This window comes from Patella vulgata, chromosome 2, assembly GCF_932274485.2.
Source record: "Patella vulgata chromosome 2, xgPatVulg1.2, whole genome shotgun sequence".
Classification (NCBI taxonomy): domain Eukaryota; kingdom Metazoa; phylum Mollusca; class Gastropoda; family Patellidae; genus Patella; species Patella vulgata.
In genome coordinates, this window is record NC_065880.2 from 84,033,200 (window position 1) to 84,056,095 (window position 22,896).

General features: G+C 38.4%; 2 protein-coding genes across 2 annotated transcripts in view; both read right to left on the bottom strand.

Moving 5' to 3' along the window:
- Positions 1–16,110, bottom strand: part of LOC126812157 (uncharacterized) — a 45,413-nt gene extending 29,303 nt beyond the window's left edge. Inside the window, exons 1-2 of the mRNA XM_056099140.1 lie at positions 15,849–16,110; positions 744–980 (exon numbers count right to left, since the gene is read on the bottom strand). Of these exons, the coding sequence (XP_055955115.1) occupies positions 744–930 (187 nt within the window). The 5' untranslated portion in view covers positions 931–980; positions 15,849–16,110. The remainder of the gene's footprint in view (positions 1–743; positions 981–15,848) is intronic.
- Positions 16,111–17,361: 1,251 nt separating this feature from the next.
- On the bottom strand, positions 17,362–22,513 carry LOC126812140 (glycoprotein-N-acetylgalactosamine 3-beta-galactosyltransferase 1). The gene is made up of 4 exons (XM_050538400.2): positions 22,363–22,513; positions 21,643–21,801; positions 19,941–20,623; positions 17,362–17,546 (listed from the first exon to the last, which is right to left on the bottom strand). The coding sequence occupies exons 2-4, from the start codon at positions 21,770–21,772 to the stop codon at positions 17,439–17,441; spliced, it is 921 nt and encodes a 306-aa protein (XP_050394357.1). The 5' UTR covers positions 21,773–21,801; positions 22,363–22,513; the 3' UTR covers positions 17,362–17,438.
- Between the last annotated feature and the right edge of the window lie 383 nt (positions 22,514–22,896).

The following is a 22,896-nucleotide window of genomic DNA, read 5'->3' on the forward strand; positions in this document are numbered from 1 at the left end:
AAAACTGGGGGGTTGGATGGACGTATTGTTAATGCATTGATTCAACTGGCGTTGTACGCGACAAGGAGTAAGGTCGCCTGTCTGACATCGTAAGGTTTCTCCGGGTCCTTCGGTTTCCTGCCGCTGCTAAAGACCCCTACGCGCAGCAAGCGAATTATTGAACCATAGGTTAGTCCCGGTTTGTGTCGAGTGGACGTTAAATCTCTCTCTCTCTCTCTCTGGTGATAAACTATAGGCGTGTTGCCATATCAATTCATCATAAAAAATGCCTCATTTGCAAATAAACACATGTTATGTATGTAAAGTTATAAACGTTAACTCGGTGTTATCATCGTGTTATTTATGTTTATCAATGACGATGATGTTTTTATTTCATTTATTTGACACTTTGATTGACACATCTACACGTAACGGTACATTACAACAGGTGCAATAACAGCCTGACTCACTGCTGGGGAACAAAAACTTCTATAGTAGATAATAATTATGATTCGGAAGTATTTTTATAATCTCATCCATAGTGTTGTATGTGACAAGGAGTAGGGTCGTCTGTCCAACCTTGTGGGTTTTCTCCGGGTCCTCCATTTCTTCCCACTGCTAAAGACCCCTATGCGCAAGCGAATTAATGAAATAAAATTGAACCGTGTGTTAGTCCCGAAATGACATGGTTTGTATCGAGTGGACGTTAAACCCTCTCTCTCTCTCTCTCTCTCTCTTTAATCCGGAACCGAAAATAATCTTACCTTTAGATTTCGTAATGATACCATTGGGATCACAGACCGATGATTTCATGCGTCTGCCACATTTCAGATAATCCGTGGCAGGATCAGGATATTGGTTAAAATTCCATACAGTTGGTAAATAGTCTTGTTGTTGTGCTGGTATAGATGTTATAACTAACACTAACACAACTGTCACATAACACCACATGATAATATATCACTCTGTTTATACACACACCATATAAAACCTGGTTAATGCTGAAATAAAACAACACCACATGTTAATATCACAATATATACATACATCATACAACGTGATTAAAGGATAATATTGGTGTCAGTCATTATCACAATATGTACACATACATCATAATACAAGGTGATTAAAGGACAACATTGGTGTCAGTCATTATCACAATATATACACACACATCATATACAACGTGATTAAAGGACAATATTGGTGTCAGTCATTATCACATATGTGATAGAACTGGTTAAACACGTTCCAAATATTATTTTAACACAGATAGCATTGCCACGATAGATACGTAATGAAGATTTAAAAAAACGGAAATGACGAAAGTCAAAGGAAAAACATGTTGATTAATGTTGAAACAAAACAGACTATGTGTAGGCACGGACATTATAATATTAAAAGGTCCATGGTATAAGTGATTACGTGGCAAGGAGTAGGGTCGCCTGTCCAACCTCGTGGGTTTTCTCCGGGTCCTCCGGTTTCCTCTCACTGCTCAAGACCCCTACGCGCAAGCGAATTATGTAAATAAAATTAAACCATGTTAGTCCCGAAATGACCTAGTTTGTGTCGAGTGGACGTTAAACCCCATTTCTCTCTCTCTCTTTGTATAAGTGATTGTCGTTCGTAGGTGCAGTTGTCGAGCCTGGATTTTCTGGATGGGGAGTCGCAAATCTACCAAGTCTTTCAGTAAACTACATAATTGGCGTTCGTAGGTGCAGTGGTACCGCCTGGTTTCTCCAGTCGGGGCAGTGGAAATTTACAAAACCTTCCGGGGAAATAAAATCCTGGACGCAATTAATTGAAATACTTGAAGAAAGCGCCATTTGAGGGTTGTTATTGTGAATATTCAAGCAAACTTATTATATGAACTTTCATGAACCATATTATAATTCACAGCCACAAAATGGTCGTGTTATTAGGTGATTTATACTAAACACAATTGGGTTCGTGCTTCCGATCTCGGGCCAATTATACGACAATCGCAATCATAGTTCTATCCTCACCAAGGGTATCACACTGAGACATTTCAGGTTAGTTATTAGCATTTTGAACATCGTCGTCAACGGTATTCGGTTTTATACGTCACTGATATAAACTTCCTGTTAACAGAAGATCAGTGCACTGTTTCTCGAAATCTTAAATAAAGATAAAATCCAAATTTTAGTAGATACTTCAATTTTGATTGGTTAAGCACTTAAATCAATTTAATATTTTATCCAATCAAATTACTAAAATTTGGACTTTATCTTAGTTAAAATTTCGTGAAACAGACCCCTGTGCTGTAAATAAAACCTTTATTTACATCAGGAACAAGAATAAAACACATAATCACCATGCATTACTAAAGGCTAGGCCCTAACTCCTTCCAAGCAACCATTCCACATATCTGCCGAATCCAGTGCCTGAGCTCCGGTGAGTCCAGAAGCTCCCCCCCCCCTCTCTCCCTCTCTCTCTCTCTCTGCCTGCTATTAAGGGTCTTATATACAGAATCCAAATGTTCGTTTAGTTAAAGTTGCAGCATACATGGCACATCATAGCACGTGCCTGACCTCTATTATGTATAACACCACGTGACTGGCCTCTATTATCTATTGGTCAATAGTTTTCTAATTTCTTAATTAACTCCAGATATCCAACTTCTGTCTGAATTTGCTATTGGGGTTTGTAATTCAATATATCTCTCGCTTTGTTAAGATTTTACATAGCCACCATTTTTGTTGTACCTATATATACGTACTTCTTGTATATAAAGAAATTAACAGCTGAGGTTAACTTGTACCAAGGACCTTCTGTGTTTCAAGTCCAAATCCAACCCTCTCTAAATTTAAACATTAAAAGTTGCGGGTGTCGGGCATAATATGAAAAGAAATGAAACGGTGTTTGACGCCTTAGTCTTCTGCTCCAACTGAGCTAATGAAGACGGGCATACGTCATACAGTGGTCTATGAGAAAAATTTGCCCGGACAGCAGCACTTTGGCTTACTCTTATACGAATTCCAACTTCCAAAGTATCTTTTACGTGCACGCCAATGTATACACGAGACCTCGTTGTTTTCATCACACCCGAACGACTAGACAGCAGTCCTGCACCACTGATAAGGGGAAACCACCTCGGAATATCCCGTGTTGGGCAGGAGACCGGAACTGTATTAGCTTATCACCTTATTACATGCATGTAATACAAATATAGGCCTACCTACCCTATCTATTTATACAGCTATCGTCTTCTCTCACGTGCACACACGAATAGAATATCTCTGATAATCTGCATGCGGTGATAAAACATATACTTTTGTACTGATTCATGAACGCTACATGCGTACACAACACACCTAACAGATACAATAGAAATTCATGGCGGACAATTCAAGTCTATTTCAATGAACTTGTATGTGTTTCGGTCATGTCAATCATTAATCATAGCCCCGCAGTAAATGTCAAACAATACTTCTGACATGCATTGAAGACATAATAATGAATATTTGAATATCAGGCTGTCATAAAATACAAAGTAAACTCGCCATTGAAGGTAAAGATGCATTATGTAAGATTTATAGATAAAGAGCTGGACGTTCTTGCTATGATAGTTCAAAAATGGAACGAAGTTATGAGTGTTTGAAGTTTTAACGAAATAGTCTCAGAGATCTAGACTCAGAGTGAAGTATTCTCTATTCATTATCTATTAATTAACTATTACACTGAAAACTGTCAACAAAATAGTCTCGGAGATCTAGGCTCAGAGTGAAGTAGTTTTCACTGAAATTTTCAGCATATTCTCTTTTCATTATCTATTAATTAACTATTATACAGAAAACTGTCCCCCCTTATCTAATCTAACCAAAGGCCTTTATTTGAGGATTAAAACGATTTCAAAAATATATCATATTTTCTATGATAACTGAAAGTAGCGGTGATTCAGTGAGTAATGCACTGGCTCATTAACTAGGGGGGGGGGGTGTCCAAGGTCAAGGTTAGATCTAAGTTTTGGCCGAGAAATTCCCCCGGGATTTCCCAGCGTGGTTCCCCCTTGCCAGCGATACGGGACATGTTCTGCGTATTTGCGTATGCCCGTTTTCATTGGCCCAGTCGGTGCAGAAAAGTAGGACATTAAACCCATTTCATTTTATTTCTAGTACATCCCACAAGGACAGCTGTCTAGGGGACGAAAAACCGAGGTCCGCTTGTACACATTGGCGTGATGCAGGAAAGAGGGGCTGACAAGGAAAGCTGTCTAGTCGTTCGGATAGGACGAAAAACCGAGGTCCCGTGTACACATTGGCGTGCACGTAAAAGATCCCTTGACAGTTGGAATTCGATATAAGAGTAGGCCGTAGTGCCGCTCTCCGGCCAAAATTTCACTCATAGTACACTGTATGGCGTATGCCCGTCTTCATTAGCCCAGTTCGGAGCAGAACAGTAGGACGTTAAACCCTATTATATTTCCTTTCATTTCGTACATCCCACTGTATTTGTTTACAGTAATTAACTGATAAACACATTCCCAGTACGTTACTCGTATTTTACAGTGCCAATTTATATCTACATTCATACCTCACAGGTTAATCATGTAACCCCTGAATCATTTGTGAATCAACGAATCTGAATCGTGAATGATTGTTTAAACAATTTGTAGACTATATCTTTATCACTTTCACAGCATGCTAACCATTTCTTCATCGGTTGATGAAGAAATGTAAAGCGTTAAAACTTATTTCATTTCACAATATGTTAAAGGGGCCATGGCGCTTTAAAAAACTATTTCGATTTGCCGTAATCTAACTATAAAATTACTTCATGGGTGCAGCGATAAATCTGTCAATATGAACGTTTACATTGGTCTTCAAAGAGTCTCATGCACAAGAAGTCACGGGGGTCCGGGGGTCGATTTTCAATGTTGGCCGAAATGTCATTTATACTATTTCCAACATATGGAATCTTTGACCATATCTTGTGAAAATATTCCTGCTATTTTTGATGACAAGCAGACGATCAGAAATACCATTCAAATAGATTTATTTATAACGTATGTAAAGAATAGAAGTCTTCGTATCCTTGTGGCATCCATATGGTACCCTTGGGGTATCACAGACGAGCTGAATTACTTTTTTTTTCAAAGTCAATAACGTGGCTTGAGTTTCACATCCGTTGTTTTCTCGGCGTCCCTCGGTTTCCCCCCACAGCTAAAGACCCCTACGCGCAAACGATTTAATGAAATAAAGTTTAACCATATGTTAGTCCTGAACGAAATAACCTAGTTTGTGTCGAGTGGACCGAGTGGCCGTTCAACCCACTCTCTCTCTCTCTCTCTCTCTCTCTCCGGGGATCACGTGGCTAAGTGGGTAAGATTCTGGTTCGCTAGCGTGGAGGTCGGGTGTTCATCCAGATTTGGCCGAGAAAGTTCATCCAGATTTTCCGGCGTGGTTCCCCCTTGTCAGTGATGCAGGACGGAGGGCCTGACAAGGACAGCTGTCTAGTCGTTCGGATGGGACGAAAAACCGAGGTCCCGTGTACACATTGACGTGCACGTAAAAGATCCCTTGACAGTTGGAATTCGATATAAGAGTAGGCCGTAGTGCCGCTGTCCGGGCAACATTTCCCTCATAGCACACTGTATGACGTATGCCCGTCTTCATTAGCCCACTTCTGAGCAGAACAGTAGGACGTTAAACCCCATTTCATTTCATTTCATATCTCTCTCTCTCTCTCTCTCTCTCTCTCTCTCTCTCAGATTCACACGGTAAACGGTAAATGATCAACATACTATATTGGCATACAGGTAAATTAACACGAGGAGGTCTGAATTTATCTACAGACTAAGTGATATAAATGATAACAACTAAATAGTAATATCACAACATTTATCTTGAGTTCAAACTGATGTTATCTACTTGTATTTAATGTTTTGTGGCAGCACCTGTATTTAATTACCGGGTTTTAAGAGAAAGGTCAAGGGTCAGGGCCCTGTTTCACGAAATTTTAACTCGTATAAAATCCAAATTTTAGGAATTTGATTGGATGATATTAGATTGATTTTAGTGCTTAGTCAATCAAAATTGAAGTATCTACTAAAATTTCATGAAACAGGCCCCAGATCTTTACGATTAAGACTGCAGCTGTGGATCAGTGGGTAAGACGCTGGCTCGCTAGTCTGGGGGTTGCTGTTTCGATCCCGCTGTTGACTGAGATTGTTCATCGGGATTTTCCGGCCGTGGTTTCCACTTGTCAGTGGTGCATGACGGGGGGAGAGGGGGGCTGACAAGGACAGCTGTCTAGTCATAAGGATGGGACGAAAAACCGATGTTCCGTGTACACATTGGCGTGAACGTAAAAGATACCTTGACAGTTGGGATTCGATATAAGAGTAGGCCGTAGCGCAGTTGTGATTCAGTGAGTACGACGTTGGTTAGCTAACCTGGCAGTTATAGCTATAATAGTTAAACATGAATAATGTAAAAGGAATATGTTGGAAATTTTAGTAAAATTGCTTCACTCTTAGCAGAGAAATCCGTATTTTAATAACACTGTAGCCTCGATTGTCATCCCTACCATTGTTACGATAATAAACAAAGTCTCGATTATCCATTTTTGACTGTTAATCACCAACCGCCATTGGATTTAAACCTGTTGAAAATCTAAACTATACGATGGCATCGAGGGTTGATTATGGTCTTGGGAAGTTAATTAATGTCTAATTAATAATTTATATAACATTTAAGGCCCAGAGAAAGACCCGCAATAGGCAGATTTAGCCCTTACATACTGTCTGTCTGAAATACATATGCAACACTGGGTATGATTAAGGGCTAATTAATGACAATAGGGTTTTCTTGCTTACATAGATTTATAGCCACTGTAAATAAATCATCGAGAAATGAAAGAAGAACATCGTATAGAATACCTAACGAGTATTTAAATGTATATTTAGTACCAATTAAAACCTGTTATTTGTTCCTCTCTTAGAAAAACATCTGTCCATGTGAGACACGATACTATCTTTTGTTTGTCTACAGGTTTACACCTAAATGTTATAGGTGTACAATCATTTCTATTTTTAAACTTTTAAACGAAACCACCTTCTTTTGGTTTTAGTTTTCAGGATGTGAACTTTCAGTGATAAAAGTCAAACGGGAAAAGTTTGAACTTATGATGTTGTTTTCATTTGGAACCACCCAGATTGGTTTTCACAAATATCTGCGTTAATATAATATGTTCCTGTTCTTCCCCAGGAAGCACAGACATGTGCATGATTAACACAAGGTATAATTTAAAGGATACACAATTACTGAGTTTAAAACTACAGAAACGTCGCTTAGTAGTTTAATAATTTGCTTGCACGTAGGGGGGTCTTTACCAGTGGGAGAAAACCTGAGGACTCGGAGAAAACCCACGAGGTTAGACAGCCGACCCTACTCCGTGTCACGTACAACCGGGGAATCGAAACCACGCCAGTATTTATTTAGTAGGTGGACTCTGACTATATTTTAGCAAACATATTTTGATTTGAGTTTTTAAAAACTAGAAAAGGGGTTTGCACTGGCCCTGATTCCTAGCCACCTGTCTGTGATTGATTACGATACGTTCACACAGGGGTTTGCACTGGCCCTGATTCCAAGGTCACCTGTCTTTAATTGACAACGATACGTTCACACAGTTAACGACAGTTGGATTCACTTTGAATTGAGTTTCAAATCTTTGTGAACCTTAATGGTGTATCTGTGGGTTTAATTACTCAGTTGTTACTGCTTGTCGATAGACCTGTTATATAATGACTCTAGACCAGGGGCCTGTTTCACGAAATTTTAACTAAGATAAAATCCAAATTTTAGTAATTTGATCGGATAATATTAGATTGATTTTAGTGCTTAGCCAATCAAAATTGAAGTATCTACTAAAATTGGATTTTATCTTTAGTTAAGAGAGAGAGAGAGAGAAATGGGGTTTAACGTCCACTCGATACAAACTAGGTCATTTCGGGACTAACATATGGTTTAATTTTATTTACATAATTCGCTTGCGCGTAGGGGTCTTTAGCAGTGGGAGGAAACCGGAGGACCCGGAGAAAACCCACGAGGTTGGACAGGCGACCCTACTCCTTTAGTTAAGATTTCGAGAAACAGGGCCCAGGTCCCTAGTTCACGAAGCATTCTCAGAATTAATTTAAGAATTTATTCAACTTCCAATCACTATTTATGAGAAATATTTTGATCCAGTAACACAAAACTTTGCACATAGTTCCTTATTGATGTATTTGATACATTAAAACAACAAAGTTTTATAAAGGGCTATATTTTAGTTAAAATAAGGCAAACAATTTTGAGTAGTTCTTGTCTGAGAATGCTTTGTGAACTGGAGGGTTGAATGGCCGAATGGTTGAATGGTTAGCACGTGCGCGCTGTAATCATAAGGTCTGTCATTGAGTCAATTGGCGTGGTTTCAAATCCTCGGTTATACATGACAAGGAGTAGGGTCGCCTGTCCAACCTCGTGGGTTTTCTCCGGGTCCTCCCGTTTCCTCCCACTGCTAAAGACCCCTACGCGCAAACGAATTATTGAAATAAAATTAAAACCATATGTTAGTCCCGAAATGACCTAGTTTGTGTCGGGTGGACATTAAACCCCATTTATCTCTCTCTCTCTCTCTGTCTCTCTCTCTCTCTCACTCTTGCTTTGTGAACTTGTCGATAGATCTGTTACATAATGACTCTAGACCTGACTGTCGATTCTACTATCTATCATGTTACTGTCTAACCAATAAAACAATATGGTTACCAGATGTGTTATCTTGTATTAAGGGTTGATTCACACATTTATATACACCATGGTATTTACTTACTACAACAACCATCTATCTCTTTAATAAGGGTTGATTCAACTTGTTATAGTAACTTATATTTACTTGTTATTTACTACAAATCTCTTTATATCTTATCATGGACGCTCTATAGTCAATCATCTTAGTAATAGTGTGCAGCCACTATTAAAATCTTATCGTGGACGCTCTATGGTCAATCATCTTAGTAATTATTGGTAAGAATAGTGTGCTGCCACTATTAAATCTTATCATGGACGCTCTATGGTCTGTAATTGTTGGTACAATAATAGTGTGCAACCATTATTAAATCTTATCATGGACGCTCTATGGTCTGTAATTGTTGGTACAATAATAGTGTGCAACCATTATTAAATCTTATCATGGACGCTCTATGGTCAGTAAGTATTGGTAAGGATAATGTGCAGCCACTATTAAATAATTTAAATTGAGATTGGGGTTTCATGAAAAAAAAAGATTTTTGGCGCAAAATTCACGTGTGTCAGGATGAGAGAGAGAGAGAGAGAGAGAGAGAGAGAGAGAGAGCGGTAATCGGATCGATGCTATTTCTTACCACCTTCAATCGTGGAAAAGACCTACGTAGAGCTTCAAAGACTAACCAACTATAATATTTAAATATATTGATGAGATAAAGGTTTGTCCATTATGAACAGGCTTAGCTATATTTATATAATACATAACGTTTTCTAATTCGCTGTTTGCCAACTGTTGAGGATGAGTCAAAAACACCTTCGAGACCAGACAAATTGTTGGAAGTTTAAAGTTTATTAGATCATTATATTCTGGCATTCAACGTAAGACACTGTTCTGGCTTAATTCATGGGAACCAAATCAAGTTAGCATAGTGTTTAGAACTTTGAATTGGCAAGGGGTGGTGATTGTTGTTAAACGATGATGATGATGATGATGATGATGCCCATGAAGATGATTTATTTATTTATTTGTAAAAAATGTAAGATATTATACCTTTGAAATTTGTACATTTATTTAGCAATGTTATTAAAATGTACAATTTACATGGAGATGAATTTATATACATCTAAGCTATGGCTTGTTTTCAGATCTACAATATGAGTATTTTAAATAATCATGTTATAATAGAAATAAAATATTGTTTAAACCAACTTTGAATTGCTATCTAAATCTACAGTGGTATATGTTGAATGTCATATCCAGTAATTACTAATTGGTTTGTTCAGACTTTATATATATATTGTGTGTGTATATATAATGTCCATGTAAAGAGCCATTGAATATAGATCAAAGATGTAATAACGGGCACTATACCGAAATCAATAAACATAGAAATAAACAGTTATATTTGCAATTATCAAGCTTTAAAGACCTGGGTGCAGTTTCACAAAGCAACTTACGATGAAAAATTTGCGTAAGTTTATCGTAACGTAAACTTACGTAAAAATCGCGTTTCACTAAAATTCTTAACTTACGAAATTCGTAACTTTTATCGTAAAGTCTACGGCAACTCTCACCTTGTCGTAAGTTGGAATTTTTTTCGTATCTTTGACAAAATGGCCGCCTTGTTACTTTATGCGGATCGGCAACTTCGACGAGAGAGAATATTCTGGGATAGATTAAACCCTCTCGACACCCATACAGATGAGGAGTTAGTTTCGCGGTACAGACTTGACCGGACCAGTATATTACATCTTATTAACTGTATTATTATTAATAATGATGATATCGAAACCGCAACTTACCGATCGAAATCCTTGTCATCACCTGTACAAGTCCTGATTGCATTACGATACTATGCCACAGGTAGCTTCCAAAAACTCATTGCTGATGCACATGGGATGAGTGTACCATCAGTGTCTAGAGTAAATTATCGTGTTTCACGAGCAATAACAACCTGTGTTGACGATAAATTATCAATAAATTTCCCCTATTCCATGGAAGATATCAATTCTACAAAGGAAGGTTTTCACCAAATAGCAGGCTTCCCAAATGTAGTGGGAACGATTGATGGTACACAAGTTGCCATCATAGCACCATCGGGAGAAAATGAGCCGATGTTCGTCTGCAGGAAAGGGTTTCATTCCATTAATGTTCAAGCAACAGCTGATTCTAAACTCAGGTAAACGTACGAATTATCGTCTTGTTTTAACTTTAAGCTTCAACATGACACGCGATAAGGGGAAAGCGATAAGGGACTCGTCGTAAAATTACATAGTTCACTGCATAGTTCCTTCAGAATCCCATAATTCTTTTCAACCCCCTCAATTAAAACACCGGGAGCTGCCGGGTTCCAATTTTGTTTTCGCCTTTTTGGTTCCATTTCGGCTTTTGGCTGACTTACAGACGACGTATGGTACTATGTCACGCGCTATGACGTAGCAAACAAAAACAAGTAAACAACAGGTATGAAAATAGCATTTTATTCATAAATACACCGCTAAATCTTAACGTATATATAAGGAATATATCATTTCGTCGTTTATGTTTCAAAAGGTAAGGATCAAATCAAACATAACGGCTATAATGCCGACATTGTCAACATTCAGTCCGTGGGAATGTTTACAGAAGTGTGAATGAAGTGACGCAACATGACGTCACGACCATTCGTGACGTATTTACGAAAAAAGATACGAGAAAAAGTTAAGAAAAAACTTACGCCGGCCTTTGTGAAACCGGCGTAAATAATTCGTATCTTTTTCGTAAGTTTTTCTTAACGTATTTTTTTTTCTTAAAGTTACGAACTTTTGTGAAACTGCCCCCTGGAATATAATTATTTAGTTCGCTTCGTAATAAATTATCAAGCTTCAAAGACCTGGGGGCAGTTTCACAAAAGTTCGTAACTTTAAGAAAAAAAACTACGTTAAGAAAAACTTACGAAAAAGATACGAATTATTTACGCCGGTTTCACAAAGGCCAGCGTAAGTTTTTTCTTAACTTTTTCTCGTATCTTTTTTCGTAAATACGTCACGAATGGTCGTGACGTCATGTTGCGTCACTTCATTCACACTTCTGTAAACATTCCCACGGACTGGATGTTGACAATGTCGGCATTATAGCCGTTATGTTTGATTTGATCCTTACCTTTTGTAACATAAACGACGAAATGATATATTCCTTATATATACGCTAAGATTTAGCGATGTATTTATGAATAAAATGCTATTTTCATGCCTGTTGTTTACTTGTTTTTGTTTGCTACGTCATAGCGCGTGACATAGTACCATACGTCGTCTGTAAGTCTGCCAAAAGCCGAAATGGAACCAAAAAGGCGAAAACAAAATTGGAACCCGGCAGCTCTCGGTGTTTTAATTGAGGGGGTTGAACAGAATTATGGGATTCTGAAAGGAACTATGCAGTGAACTATGTAATTTTACGACGAGTCCCCTTATCGCTTTCCCCTTATCGGATCGCGTGTCATGTTGAAGCTTAAAGTTAAAACAAAACGATAATTCGTACGTTTACCTGAGTTTAGAATCAGCTGTTGCTTGAACATTAATGGAATGAAACCCTTTCCTGCAGACGAACATCGGCTCATTTTCTCCCGATGGTGCTATGATGGCAACTTGTGTACCATCAATCGTTCCCACTACATTTGGGAAGCCTGCTATTTGGTGAAAACATTCCTTTGTAGAATTGATATCTTCCATGGAATAGGGGAAATTTATTGATAATTTATCGTCAACACAGGTTGTTATTGCTCGTGAAACACGATAAATTAGTCTAGACACTGATGGTACACTCATCCCATTTGCATCAGCAATGAGTTTTTGGAAGCTACCTGTGGCATAGTATCGTAATGCAATCAGGACTTGTACAGGTGATGACAGGGATTTCGATCGGTAAGTTGCGGTTTCGATATCATCATTAATAATAATAATACAGTTAATAAGATGTAATATACTGGTCCGATCAAGTCTGTACCGCGAAACTAACTCCTCATCTGTATGGGTGTCGAGAGGGTTTAATCTATCCCTGAATATTCTCTCTCGTCGAAGTTGCCGATTCACATAAAGTAACAAGGCGGCCATTTTGTCAAAGATACGAAAAAAATTCCAACTTACGACATGGTGAGAGTTGCCGTAGACTTTACGATAAAAGTTACGAATTTCGTAAGTTAAGAATTTTAGTGAAACGCGATTTTTACGTAAGTTTACGTTACGATAAACTTACGCAAATTTTTCATCGTAAGTTGCTTTGTGAAACTGCCCCCTGGAATATAATTATTTAATTCGCCCAAATTGGTTGGTTTTCATTTCTTACATCACCATTTATATCTTTAAAATAAAGCTTGACCTCGCTTATGACGTAACGTTATGTAAACATATTTAGTCAAATTTACAGCTCTGTTTAAAGCGTAATGATATTGTTACGCAGTTAGATATTAGTTGTTAATCGGACTATTGACCAGTCATAATTTGGAACAGAAATTTGCTTCCATTACAGCAGTGTTAAGTGGGTTTAACTCTAATCAAACGAAACACTGCGAGGAGTTTGTGTCCTGTCCAAATAGTAAACTGTATGGCGTATGTCCATCTTCATTAGCCCAGTCGATGGAGATATGAAGGACGTTAAACACCATTTCATTTAAAAAAAAAATGTCGTTTCATGCTTATTTTTTCATAATTTAACTTTTCAGAGTAAGATGGCCCAGTTTAGGGTTTTTTTTACAACGATTGTGTTGAAAAGTCGTGACACAGGCTAGTGTCATATATATCCCCTATTACTTGCTCACTATTCTACTTTAACAAATGTAGATTAATACTAATTAGTTAAATGTGGTCTGAAGCCTTCTTAAAACCATAAAGGTATATAGAGTTGTTTTCCTTGTTAATAAAAGGCCTTAGCCCTAGAGCATTCTGGGATTGGGTGAAACTTCAATATGGATGTATGTTTGATGGACTCTAAATAAATTAAACCAGTCCAGGACAATCCAGGAGTAAACACCCCAACACAACACTACAAGGCATAATATGGAAAATCTGAATACAGATGTCGGGTCTGCTGGGAGTTGTACCCTGTCCCAAGGGGTTCGTGAGTGGTAAAAACTTTGATTACCATCTGTTTCATAGAAGATTCTCTAGTATATCGGGGGGGGGGGGGGGTGACCGATGCGTTAGCACGCGCGCGCTGTATCATACGGTCTGTCATTGAGTCAACTGGCGGGGTTTCGATTCCCCGGTTGTACGTGACAAGGAGTAGGGTCGCCTGTCCAACCTCGTGGGTTTTCTCCGGGTCCTCCGGTTTCCTCCCACTGCTAAAGACCCCTACGCGCAAGCGAATTATTGAAATAAAAAAAATTAAACCATATGTTAGTCCCGAAATGACCTAGTTTTTGTCGAGTGGACGTTAAACCCCATTTCTCTGTCTCTGTTTTAATTGTGGTTGTGGATGTCTGGGTGCTGTGTGATTGTATGGGGTGTGTAGAAAAGAAAAAAGAGAGAGAAATCAACTTTGTATATAAATCTAATATATTGCATGTATTTTTAATAAAACTAGGAAATATCAGAACTAATTTTTCATCATCCTAGGTCAGTGCTTATGTGGAGACTTAACCTCTCCCCAAAATTCTTAAACCTAACCTACAATCTCGCCCTAACCTTATTTACATCTCAGCGACCTATGACGAAAAACTGAACTGGATTATCATTTAGCACTGTGTGTTATGATTATGTAGAAATTGGCGCAACAGGGTTCGATATATCTATTCAGTTTTATACGTGACTTTAAACATGATGACTAAACATTCTCGGGTGTTACTTGAATCGTCAATAACATGCACCAAAACGTGTAATTGAAAACGGATTTTTTTTAATACATTCCTCAAGATTTCCAAATGTTGAATATATAGTAAATGAATATAATCATAACGTAACGTGATTGGGGGGGGGGGGGGTTATCACGTGCGCGCTGTATCATAAAGTCTGTCATTGAGTCAACTGGCGTGGTTTCGATTCCTGGGTAGTACGTGACAGGGAGTAGGATCGCCTGTCCGGTTTCCTCCCACTGCTAAAGACCCCTACGCGCAAGCGAATCATTAAAATAAAATCAAACCATACGCTAGTCCTGAAATGACCTAGTTTGTGTCGAGTGGACGTTAAACCCCATTTCTCTCTCTCTCTCTGTCGCTCTCTCTCTCTCTCTCTCTCTCTATCCGCCTCTCTTTCTACGTAACATTGGTGGACACACCTGAAATTCCCTTGATTATAACACTCCAAACCTCGTGGGTCCTCCGGTTCCCCCCCCCCCCCACTGCTATTGACCCCTACGCTCAAGCGAATTATAATTGAAATAAAATAAAATGGAACCATATGTTGAGTCCCAAAATGATCCAGTTTGTGTCGAGTGGACGTTAAACCCTATTTCTTTCTCTTGATTATAGCACAAAAGTAGAACAATAATTGATAGTTATATATTCTTCCAACTGAAGGAGAAGTGACATAGGGTGTTCTAGACAGGGTATAAAACATGTTCTGCATTTAACAATTCTGATATTTTACTAAATTACTAATGCTAAGTTCCCGCTATCACGATTCGCGCTACGATTGAAATCGTGGTTTTAATCGTGGAGTAATTATGATAATCCTATCAGGTCTTATTATATATTGTGGTCAGTCGTACAAATCGTGTTAATCGTACCGAAACGTATCCGAACGTACCAGCTGATGTAGATGTGGACTCAATAGAAACAATCCTATATCGTAACGCAAAGCAAGACAGTTGGAACCAGGCATTACTAAATTAATAAAATAACAAACACACAGTACCTTCGATATTTTACTAAACTTCTGATAATGGGGCGTGGCACCAGGTAAACAAACCCCATAAACCCTTTAAATGTGATATAAAAAAATGTGGACTCAATAAGGACAATCCTATCGTAACGTATCGCAAGACGGTGGGGACCTCTCATTACTAAATCACTAATATAACAAAGTACAGTACCTTACACGAACATTTAACATTTTCGATATTTTACTAAACTACTAATAATGGGGCGTGGCACCAGGTAGACAAACCCTGTGAAATAATATGAAAAAAATTAAAGACTTTTAAATACTTACCTGTTGTATAGTATATATATAATCCAAATGGTTGATCGTCTAACACCCACGTCATATATCTCGTCCTGACCTAGTATAAGTAAGTCATATATCTATCTATACCTACCATCCTTTACGAGCACAGTGGCTATAACCGTATAAATCTGATACGATAGCATCAGCGCCTGTTCATTATGTTGGGCCAAAAATGGTAACAGACCTACACACTGGCGGGGGTGCTTGTCTGTTTGGTGTAATAGTAACAGATATACACTGCCAGTGCTAGTAACATGCTTGTATATACACCACAACTCAAGTAGTTATTACATACTTGTCCATGTCATATCATATATTCCAAGAGTTTATTTTAGAACCAGATGTTAATTGCGCAAAGTGAAAGTAGCCCCAGGAAGCGTAATATGAAAATAAACAAATTCTTGATGATAAATAAATAATTTTTTAAGGAATGTTCGGATTTTCATCTCTTTGATGTTTTAGCATTGTTTATTTAAAACAAGTCCATCCCAGATTGTTGGCAATATATTACTAGTCACATTTTCTAGAATTAAATTATACATTTTGATATTTACAAACATAACAGGCCATGTTTTGTCTAAACCAAAAGTTTTAACACAGGAGGAGCCACGGTGGCTAAGTGAGTAAGACGCTGGCTCGAAGCTTGCAGCCTTGATGTCGCGGGTTCGCTAGCGGTGTTGGCCGAGGAAGCTCATCGGGATTTTCTGGTGTGGTTTGTTTTTGTCAGTGAAGCAGGACGGTGGGAATGACAAGGGCTGCTATCTAGACATTCGGGTGGGAAGAAAAACATTGACGTGCACCTAAAAGCCCATTGGAAGTTGGAATTTTATATAAGAGTATGCCGTAGCGATGCTGGCCGGGCAAAATTCCCCTCTAAGCATGACATGTATGACATCTTTATTAGACCAGTCGGAGCAGAACAGTGGGACGTTAAACCCTATTTCATTTCATTGCATTAGTTAGGGAGACAGTGCCATCCTTTTTATTTTAATAATAAACAATATTTTATTCCCAGAAAAGGAAGGGTACCCCCCCCCCCCAAAAAAAAAACAAACAAACAAACAACGGATATATAAGCTGACCTGAAATATATAGCGATTAGTGTTTCGTCCAATGCTTCAGGCATCATTTATAGGTTTAATGAGGTGTTATCACTCTTGCCAAGAAAAACGTAAATTGAAGTTAAAACAACTATATCTCAACTAAGCATTATCAAAACACTACAAACCGAAACTGATTTGAGTGCCAACCGGTGAAAATCTCCAAAGCGATAATACCAGGGCCCTTATTCACGAAAACTTAAACTAAGATACAATCGAAATTTTAAGAAATACTGCAATTCGATTGGCTGACCAGTAAAATCAATTTGCATATATCCAATGAAGTTGCAGTATTTCTTAAAATTTCGATTGTATCTTAGTTTAAGTTTTCGTGAATAAGGGCCCTTTTCCACTAGCGACTGTATTAACCAACTTTATACAGTGATGGCCACAATATAGATTGTCTTTTTATTTTTCTTTAATATTTTATAAAATCTACATACGTGATAGGCATACAATAAAATAAGTATTGATATTAAGTTTTAGCAATTTGAATATGATATAAAAATAAATCTATAAGATAGATTTCCTTAGGTGAGACATAATGGAATGAGATAGTTTCATTACTGCAACAATCAAATCCCTGAAATAAAAAGAAAGACAACAACGTATATGAATTGGAGGGTCACATTAAATACAATCTGATTTAAATACAGATCTATATTTCGTTTCGTTTTTTTTATACTTTCGATGGCCTACACTACACGAAGATCTGACAAGTTATAGCGATAGGTCACGTCAGGGGTCAAAAGACCTACTTATGACCCTATGACGTCAGACATTTGATTAACCAATCAGCAGTGATGTTACTAGTGGATTACCCACAGTTCCGTGAAAAACACGACTAAAGCTTGCCGTAACAGACCGTTTCATTGGGGTATCCCTGACACCATTCAGAACACGAGTTAAATAACAACTCTTCCAGATCCAAGTGTAGTAAAGACAAGTAAAACGAAATTTTGAACTATAAAAACGAAACGAAATAGGATCTGTGTTTAAACCAGATTGCATTAAATACTTATTATATGTACATATTTCAGAGTGGGCGTATTACTATTATGTCGTCATTCTGACCGTCCGTGCGTCGGTCCGTCCATCAACAAATGGCTTATGGGCGCGATAGAGGCTAGAGTTTTTGACGGATCTTTTCAAATTTGATGTGAAGTATTGTGGTCAAGAGAGGACAGACTCTATCGATATTTGGCCTTCCATTCCAGAGTTATACCCCCTGTGGACGCGACAAAGACTAAAGTTTTAAAAAGAGTTTTTTTTCAAACGCCTCATCTAGATAGAAATCGTATTTCCACTCTTTGTGTCTCTGGCTTTTTTAAAATTATTTTATGCCACAGCTTTATCCAATACCTGATTTCGTACGGTTCCTTGTTCATGGCAAATGTTACCCCATTATTTGGTGCACCTGTTTCATAGATGCTGAGAATTGATTTGTTTCTTTGCTTTTTGCTTTTTCTTCGTTTTCTAATAAAATTTCTGCTAGATGGCTGTTCAACATCGCCATCTGTTGCATTCTTAGTACATTTAAACATTTTCTTGGCTTGTGTTGGTTATTATTATATCTATCTAGGACCATTGCGTACGGTATTGAATATTATGTAGCCTACCATGCCATGGCTTAAATGTTTAGTGTGTACTAAGCGAAAGCGGGTATCGAGTTGTCAAAGAGGAAAACATCTGGACTAATCAAGGTGACTACAGTCCTGCACAAATCGCGCTAAATGAGACATACGCCATACACATGTACAGTGTGCTGTGATATGAGGGGCATTTTCCCAGGACATCGATTGACAAGGGTTCTAGACGCGCTTCCTTTAACAGCCCCTCCCCCTCCTGCGCCTCTATGGAAAACACCCTGGATAATCTTGACCAACACCGGCACCGAACCCCAGACCACCTATTCAGTGAGTCGGCATCTTACTCACTGATCCGTGGCCCATCGTCTTTATTATAACCAAACATCCTCATCGTTTGGGAAGCCAGTGTGTCTTAATGGGTATCATTCTGTACACAGAAAACGATACTCTATTTCGAGAAGAGAGAGAGAGAGGGAGAGAGAGAGAGAGAGAGAGAGAGAGGGTAACGTCCACTCGCCACAAACTAGGTCATTTCGGGACTAACATATAGTTCAATTTTATTTCAATAAGTCGCTTGCGCGTAGGGGTCTTTAGCAGTGGGAGGAAACCGGAGGACCCGGAGAAAACCCACGAGGTTGGACAGGCGAACCTACTCCTTGTCACGTACAACCAGGGATTCGAAACCACACCAGTTCACTCAATGACAGAACTTATGATAACCATTCGGCCATCCAACCTCCCTATTTCGAGAATAGACCTCTGCCGTAAATGGTCGCCATATCCAACAATTAGTATATTGTTTTGTAATGCGGCCCTACGCCGGTTCACATCTGTTATACACGAACAGACTAAATTAAATGTTTTCGACTAAAATCTGCGATTTAGGAATGAAAATGTCGGTCAACTAGCTTAGTGTCTGTAGACGTTCAGCGTAAGTTTAGTAGGAATGAGTATGGTGCTGTCTAATTAAACAGTCTGATTTCCACTTGTCAGTGGTGCAGGACGTACGTGTGTGTGTGTGTGGGGGGGGGGGGGCGTTCGGGTAAAGACAAGTGTATATTGCCGTAGACTAATATATTGTATAATTGATACAAGGAAAAACCCACGAGATTAGGCAAGCGATCAAATTTCTTGTCAAGTATAAACCTTGGGTCGAACCCGTCACTCGTTAGACCATGGACCTTATAATAGATGTATTTTAAGATCCATGCTTAGACTACCTCACTCGGGATGTTATAAACCTTGGGTCGAACCCGTGACGTGCATCTACAGCTCAGTCGTTAGACCACGGACCTTATAATAGATGTATTTTAAGATCCATGCTTAGACCACCTCACTCGGGATGTTATCTGAATCTTAGTTCGAAAAAGATCAAATACGCAACTTACCGTTCTTACTTTAGAGAACGAAAATCTGTATAACCATTCGGGCACATCAGCATCCAGATAATTACCCGGATGTAGACTATGAAATTTTTCCCTGTCCAAGGCGTCCGTGGATACGTTCACCATATTATAATGAAACATTTTCGCACACTGTCCCACAGCTATGTCTTCCATACCACCACGAAAATAATTACTGTATTTTAGGAAACATTCGGAAACCATCGATTTTACGGCAGTACGGCTAAAAATATAACCCGCCCCGCCGCTCATATAATGGGTATGATTGTGATGCGTAGAGAACTTTTTCCCAACATAAACAGGTTCATCCGGGTTAAATTGTTTTAAATGATGACGTAAGTTTTCCACTATCACATAAGTATCATCGTCTGCTTTCAGGAACCAGTCAAAATCCGAGCCGTAATGCTCATAAGCGTATTCAAAGGCTAATCTACTTTTTCTCGGTAGAAACTCTCGACCTTCCGTCATATTTAAGGCGGCCATTGGTAATGATGCATTGGTCGTATTACTAAAGAACAGGTATTTGTCGCATCTTTTAGCCCACGTATTTTTCACAGCTAAAGCTTTCATTATATTTTTGGGAATAGTAAAAATGATGCAAAATATCCGGTGAATTTTGTTTTTTCCCTCTGCGTCACCTGTGATTATTCCACCCTCTTGCTCTGAAACTAAATATTCATATATTAGAGAAAACGAGAAGATAATAATCTAATAAATGAAATGGTGTTTAAAGTCCTACTGTTTTGCTCCGAAATGGGCTAATGAAGACGGGCATACGCCATACAGTGTGCTATGAGGGAAATTTTGCCGTCACGCTGGCACTACTTCCTACACTTATATCGAATTCCAACTGCCAAGGGATCTTTTACGTGCACGCCAATGTGTACACGGGACCTCGGTTTTTCGTCCCATCCGAACGACTAGACAGCTGTCCTTGTCAGCCCTCCGTCCTGCATCACTGACAAGGGGGAACACCTGAATGAACTTTCTTGGCCAATCAATATTTTAGTTTGCAATTGATTTCTATAGAGCTAAAATGCTGCATCGGGACATAACAAGAGTTGAATATTTTGAACAATGTATACATACAATATAATATAGCTAGCTTAAAATAACCCCTTTGATCTTGGTCGATATCTTTATAGAAACAAACATGTCGTCTTTCACAATTGTCTACAGCCATTGTGAGATGTAATCAATCGTATCTTACTGTGTTGAGAGAGAGAGAGAGAGAGAGAGAGAGAGAGAGAGAATGGGGTTTAACGTCCACTCGACACAAACTAGGTCATTTCGGGACTAACATATGGTTCAATTTTATTTCAATAATTCGCTTGCGCATAGGGGTCTTTAGCAGTGGGAGGACCCGGAGAAAACCCGCGACGTTGGACAGGCGACCCTACTCCTTGTCACGTACAACCGGGGATTCGAAACCACGCCAGTTGACTAATAATGACAGGCTTTATGATACAGCGCGCACATGCTAACCATTCGGCCATGCAACCCCCCTACTGTGTTGAAGCAGGTGGCTAAAAATGAAACCATCATTAATGTTCGCACCAAAACCAAAAAAATCGAATACCCCCCCCCCCCAAAAAAAAAACACCCCACCACTTCAATACTCTATTTTTGCCGAAATCAAAGAGGTCTTTATATTTTTTTTTACTTCTCATAAACATGAAACGTTTACCTAGCATTAGGTTATCTCCCCGTCTTTGTAAGCCTTTTGTGTATGGTACTATATGCATGCGTACTACTTGGTATATTATTAAACAAACCGCCCACACCAAAATACAGGTGACAATCGTTTTAGTTTTCATATTGGTCTTTTCATCTGTTACACCTTTCACTGAAAAGATAGATTAGATATTAATCGTTACTGCAATTTGTCGCTACTGAAACCTATAAAACCACAGCCCTGAAAACACTTAACTTTTCAATGCCGCTTTTATAAATGAAATGAAATGAAAAGGGGTTTAACGTCCAACTGTACTGCCCCGACTGGGCTAATGAAGACGGGTATACAAGGGATCTTTTACGTCCACGCCAATATATACACGTGACCTCGATTTTTGTCCCATTCGAACGACTATACGTTGTCCCCTCGGTCCTGCAACACTGACAAGGGGGAACCACCCCGGAAAATCCCAATAAATCCCAATAAAGGTTCCCTCCCCCCCCCAAAAAAAAAATAAAAAAAAAATAATTCAAGGGCAACAATTAAAAATTAATTGAAGTTTTAGAATTAAGGTTTTCGTTAATACAACTCATTTAATATTCGAAAGTTGATATGAATAAAACAATTCCAAATCTTACGCAAATAATAAACCTGAATGACTCACATTTCAGTTGTATATAATTAAACGTAACTTTTTGAAACATTAAGAAATATAACATATTTAAAACTTACCTTATTTCAATCCGTGAACATACTGGTTAATACATACATGTCTACACTCAAATAAAGGTATTGAAATGCAATCGGGAAAGTAAAACCTACTATATTTACACCGAGGTGTTTTCTAAGCTGCTCCGCATATCGAATAATCAATGCGTAATTGTACGAAACCATCAACAGCTGTTTGAAAAATGGTAATATAAGGCGTTATAGTGTCACATTATAGTTATTTCCTCAGCTAAACTTACTCAAATATAACAAATATTATCCCCGTTGTATGCACGCGTGTTTATTTGTATAATACATAATTATAATAATCAAATTGATCTTTTGATCAATAAGCATATTTCGTTTTGGGTAATAATATGTTTTGTGACTAGTAGGTTTATAATTATGTAAATCATCTTTACATGTCAATCTCATTGGGCAAGCACCAAATGTTAAAATTTGGCTTTGCTAATTAATGACTATTTTATTCCCTTAAAGGGAGGTAACTCTTGATTGTTTTGGATGCAGACCATCATTATTACTCCCTCCCACCTCCGC